The following is a 6,000-nucleotide window of genomic DNA, read 5'->3' on the forward strand; positions in this document are numbered from 1 at the left end:
CTACAATGTAGCCCTCTTTTCTCATTTTGAAATAAGTTTGTGAACTAAATGATTTTTTTACTGTGTTAACTAAATGTTTGCAATTGCATCTCTATTTTTTTAATAAACAATTTGATCTCTGAAGTTAATATTTTAATTTATAATTAAAAGTTCATAATAAGATAAAATAATGTTTGGTTTAACAACGCAGTTATACTTCCATTCAAAAATAATAGTTAATGATCAAGAATCTCTAAATTCAATGTTTGTTTAAAAATCTAAAAATAGTTGTTTAAAAATCTGAAAATAGTTTAGAGATCTTAAAGAATAAGGGTTTCAAATCTTCAGGCAGAAGACATGAATGAAACAAGCAGGAAAAAAACATAAAATTCGTTGCTGAATCAGGTGAGCCAAAATGTTATCAGGAGATGATTTGGCAATGTATTGTTGCCTTGCCTGCTGCATGAGAAATCTTTTGTCCTCTCGTCTTGTTCTCTTTCGGATTACTGCAAACTTAGCTATTAGTTGTAAATAACCTTTTGGTATATGAGCAAAATCAGCAGACTATAATACCTCAAGCAGAATATTGAGTCTCTTCAACTCTGTTTCGGAGATGTCAACCCAACCGCTTGAATGATTTAGCTGAGGGGATTAGTTTTAATCGATCTCAATGAATGTCCCGAACTCAATGAACGTAATATGATATAGTGGTAGATAGTTGAGAGATGTCAATCCCTTAAATGAATCTTATTTAATGAGAGTTAGTTTTAAATTGATCTGACTTATCTCGAGGAGATTATTTTTTATAAATGCATGTGGACGATACACTAGTTTAAAAAAGATTCAATAAAGGTTGAATTTCGACAATAAAATATAACACATTCTTATTTCGACAATATTTAGCACATTCTGTTGTCTTTTGACGCTCATCCTAAAATGAAAAAGAGCGCATACCACATTCATTCACTTGTTTTGGGGATTTATTTATTTTTTATGTTTTCAAAAGTGAATTTGTATCTTTTTGTTGAGGAATTTACCGTCAATTTAGTTTAGAAACTAACACAATTTAATCTCTAACAAGTAATCTTTAAACTATATGAAATATGTCAATTTAGACTCTACTATTTAAATGTTATGAACAAATTTGATGGATTTTTATATAATGATGGGATTATGGGTAAAATTGACAGACTAGAGACTAACTTGAAGATTTATTCTAAATGTTTACCTATATAATTTTCATCTATTTTTAAAAATCAATCTCCACGAACTATTTTCTCTCTCTCCCACATGTAGTCCCTTTTACTCTCCATTGTAAAGACACTTTTACTCTCCATGTTTCCATTACTCTCCTTATTGAGTAAGAAGTAAGAACATTTTGGTGTTTCCATTATTCTCCTTATTAAGAAGTATGAACTTTTTTGTTTTTGAAAAGAAAAACAAACACATGTAGTCATACAGATCAGAGCTCACATCTAGAATTTTTCACTATATATCAAGTAACCTTTCAATTATTATTTGAGAAACAGCCAAAAAATTACAAAGCATGAAAGGAGTTTGTATATACACAGAAATTTTATTAATTTGTGTTGTATGTAAATAAATCAATAAAATCAACTAATCTACTCTACAGAAGATATTATTACACAGAAATGAATCAAAAGATAACATATCACTGCATCATTACTGTGAATTCATCAAAGCTAAGCAAACCATCCCCATCCAAATCAAAATGTTTAATCATAGCTTTACATTCATCAATAGACTTAGACTCACCCATCTTCTTAAGCATCCTCTTCAAATTCTTTGGTGTTATAAATCCACACTTCTCACTATCATACATCTCAAATGCTTCTCTCAAATCCTTCAACTTTTGTTCCTCTCCACCTTCCTCCATCAAAGCAATTAATTCCTCCAAACTCAAATATCCATCACCATCTGAATCCATTGCCTCAATAGCCATTTCAGCTTCTTTCAACAAAATCTCTTCTCCCATTACTCCCAGCCTTTGTCTTAGCTCTGCTGGTGAAACCTTTCCATCACCATCTTCATCAAAATATCTAAGAACATGCTCGAATCCCGCGTTCTTCATCTTTTATAATATAGTTGTGTGTAAATCACGTATCCCTGAAGAGACTAATCTCCCGAGTTGAGCTGAATATAATTAGGATGATGGGCAAAGTTGTATCCCTGAAGAGACTAATCTCCCGAGCTGAATATAATTAGGAGGACTAATAAAGCTCTACTCAAGAGTTTATGAACTTGTATATGCAAATGATCAAAAGTGTAAGATGTTATATATATTATGAATATATTTTTGGCTAAGGGTATCAAATATGAATTATCAAAGTGGTTTTTGAGAGGGGTGATCTTAAAAAAATATGAATCTAGCTTCGTGTATATATATATAGATTGGTTTTGATGTCGGTTTGTAGTATCCTAGCGTGTTGTAGTTGTGTTAAATATGAAGTTACTAGATAAATAAATAAATACGAAATTGCTGGGAATGTTCGGAATGATGTACGTTTTAATGTAAATTGGCACATGGAGGCCACGCATTATATGTAATGTGTCACGCTATGAGGTCAACAAGTAAAGTATTAGTTTCTCATTTTTCAAGGAAAATAAAGTAATACTTATTTGATGATGATATAGACAAATTGATAACTGTAACTTGTTATTCCATCCGTGGGAAAAGTGACGACCCAATAATAGTTCAACCGTGTTACTTTTTTTTTGACGTTTCAACCGTGTTACTTAATTTGCCGTACTAGTTTATTAAATCAATGACAAAAAGAACATATGTTAAAATGAATTTGATTATTCATAAGATAGCTTACTCGTTAATTAACACCATATTTATAATGATTGAATTTGTATTAAGTGAATCCTATGACATTGATGTTCGTAGGACATGACTTCTTTGTTGGAATTTTATTTGATAACTGAATTCATATATATATATATATATATATTATAACGTATATTAACATATGAACTTCATAAAAAACGTTAAAAAAAAAAAAAAAAACGTTACACCTTAAGGATTACAAGAAGAGCAAATATAAGAGGATGATTACTCTTATTGCCGTCTAGAAGTCGGTTTCTTTACGCAATTAATTGTCTAATATGGTAACAATTAAACAACTATAACAATTGAGAGCAAGACATCTCATTGAACTTAACATAATTGTCTAAATCATCACGATCTATTTAGAAACAGAGACTCAATCAGATAATTCATCAATTAATTATTGCTTAATAACAATAAACTACAATTTATATTAAAAGTAATTTCTAACTGATTATTATCAATACATAATTAATTAATTAAATAATTAATCCAACATTCTTCAAAGTGAATGATTCATTTTAGAGATTAAAAAAGTATAAGCTTTTGATGAACAAATCAATGATTAATATTTAAAATATCAATTCCTGGATTATTTTTGTACTTTACAAGAGTCGCATTTATTAATTTTTTACAAAAATAAATGATGTTCATTCATTTAAACTGATATATATCAATACAATATAAATTTAAAGTCGTTAAAATAGAAAACGATGAATCTATGAACAAACTCTTAACATCCATGTTAATTAATAGCATAAAACGACAAAATACACATGTATAACTATATTCAAGTCTCCGGAATACTCATGTCTCCGATGTTGACGATGTCAAATTCATTGATTGAATCTGCACTTGAGCAAAACATGTCTTTCAATCAGAATCAAATAAACACAGCACTAAGACAAAAAATAAAAAAATACATCGCACAAAGACAAGAAATCAAAACAAACACAGTCGTGATAAAATAAAGAAATCACAAAACAAACGAAAGAAATCTGAAATTACGTGAAAATCACTAATTTAACTAAAAAATACAATTAAGAGATACAAACACAGTCGTGATAAAATAAAGAAATCACAAAACAAACGAAAGAAAACTGAAATTACGTGAAAATCACTAATTTAACTAAAAAATACAATTAAGAGATACGGTTATGGTTCAAAATTAACCCTAAATCACGCCAAATAAAAAAATTGTTGACATCTAAGGTTAGGGGAGGAAAAAAGAGAGAGAAAGAGGTTTGATTTCGTTCATGTTGGTATTTGATTCGTTCTATTTGTTGATATTCGTTTCTAAAGAGTCACATTTATTCATGTGGGTAGCCATTGGCCTCACCTCAAGTTTAAAAATGTTAACAAATTTATGGAGAAAATTAGGATTTGATTTAAACCTTTTTGCAATTATAATTTACAATACAATGATTATCCCTCGTTCAAATTCTAATTGAACATTGTGAATTTCATTAATTTATGTGTGACCATGTTCCAAAAAGGCTGAACTGTTTTTTAAGATGGTAGGATTTGCATTTTATTCGTTAAGAGAGTAATTGTTGAAAAATATATTCTAGTGAATGTTGATAGCACTACTCTAAAAAAGATAAGATGATTTCACAATGAATTATTTCATTCATTCAGGATTCAAATATTGTTTCTTCAAGTTGTTAGAGTCCTAACCCCTCACACTAGACCTAATCTTGTTGATAAAATGAGTTGGCTTTACTAAACATAAAATGAGTTTATATATGCGGTTTTAAAATCGAACCGGTGATCAAATTGCATGACCGAACCAAATGAGTTAGATGTATCACCCGATCTCTAAATTTATTTTTGTGTTGACTTAGATTAAACCATCTTTGTCCTTAAAAAAAAATATACAACAAATATGTAATGTAGTATTTATAAAAGGCATGTAACAAAAAATCATTTGTAATGAAAAGAACTTTTATAGAGATTTCAACCTATGACACATGAACTATATTTGTATGTAACAAAAAATCGATTATATCAACCCAGCTACTCTATAGAGGATGTTACACAGAAATGAATCGAAACATATATAACATCATCACTGCATCATTGTTATGAATTCATCAAAGCTAAGCAAACCATCCCCATCCAAATCAAAATGTTTAATCATAGCTTTACATTCATCAATAGACTTAGACTCACCCATCTTCTTAAGCATCCTCTTCAAACTCTTTGGTGTTATAAAACCACACTTCTCACTATCATACATCTCAAATGCTTCTCTCAAATCCTTCAACTTTTGTTCTTCTCCACCTTCCTCCATCAAAGCAATTAATTCCTCCAAACTCAAATAACCATCACCATCTGAATCCACTGCTTCAATAGCCATTTCAGCTTCTTTCAACAAAATCTCTTCTCCCATTACTCTTAGCCTCTGTCTTAGCTCTGCTGGTGAAACTTTTCCATCACCATCTTCATCAAAATATCTAAGAACATGTTCGAATCCCGCGTTCTTCATCATCTCTCACTATATAATTGTATTGTTTTTGAGCTTATATAGTTGTGTGAAAATCAAATATCTTTCTAACGCAGATGCAAAGATTAATCACTCGAACCAGATAAAACTACTACTAAAGGACAAAGGTCTCTCTTTCAAGAGTTTATAATCTAGTATATGCAAATAACAAAAGTGTAATAATATTATGAATTTTCTTTTGGTAAGGGGGGTATCAAGTATGAATTATCAAGTGGAGTGGTTTTGTGAGGGGTGATGTTAATAAACTGTGACTCTAGCTTCTTATATATAGTTTGGTTTTGATGTCGGTTTTAAATGGGATAAATAAAACTCCTACACACCACTAATAATAAGAAGTTGCTGGGAATGTTCCAAATGATACTTTAAATTAAAATAGCATATGGAGACACGGAATATATGTAAGGTGTCACGATATTAATTAATTAGGTCGACCAATAATGGAAACTGTTAACTGAATTTGCATCCGTGTTGGAAAAGTTGTGACAAAATTGGGCATTGCGGCCAAATAAGAGTCCAACGCGTGTTCCTTAATTTGCCGTACTAATATGCCAATTTATGGCAGTTTAGATTAAATAAGTTTTTAATAAACGATCATATAATTGGTACTTCTACGGTACACGCGCAAATTAATGTATATCGATACTCCTACTTCAAAAATCTTTAA

At 30.1% G+C, this 6,000-nt stretch overlaps 2 protein-coding genes across 2 annotated transcripts; both read right to left on the reverse strand.

Annotated features, from left to right (window-relative positions):
• Window positions 1–1,472: 1,472 nt before the first annotated feature.
• Window positions 1,473–2,433, reverse strand: LOC146940205 (uncharacterized). Its single transcript, XM_085753871.1, has one exon. It carries the CDS (start codon window positions 2,069–2,071, stop codon window positions 1,652–1,654), a length of 420 nt encoding a protein of 139 aa, XP_085609997.1. The 5' UTR covers window positions 2,072–2,433; the 3' UTR covers window positions 1,473–1,651.
• Window positions 2,434–4,756: 2,323 nt separating this feature from the next.
• Window positions 4,757–5,579, reverse strand: LOC146940206 (uncharacterized). The gene has a single exon (XM_085753872.1). It carries the CDS (start codon window positions 5,319–5,321, stop codon window positions 4,899–4,901), a length of 423 nt encoding a protein of 140 aa, XP_085609998.1. The 5' UTR covers window positions 5,322–5,579; the 3' UTR covers window positions 4,757–4,898.
• Window positions 5,580–6,000: the final 421 nt, after the last annotated feature.

This window comes from Medicago sativa, chromosome 3 (genome assembly GCF_051527215.1).
Source record: "Medicago sativa cultivar Bolivia chromosome 3, Bolivia_mono, whole genome shotgun sequence".
NCBI lineage: Eukaryota > Viridiplantae > Streptophyta > Magnoliopsida > Fabales > Fabaceae > Medicago > Medicago sativa.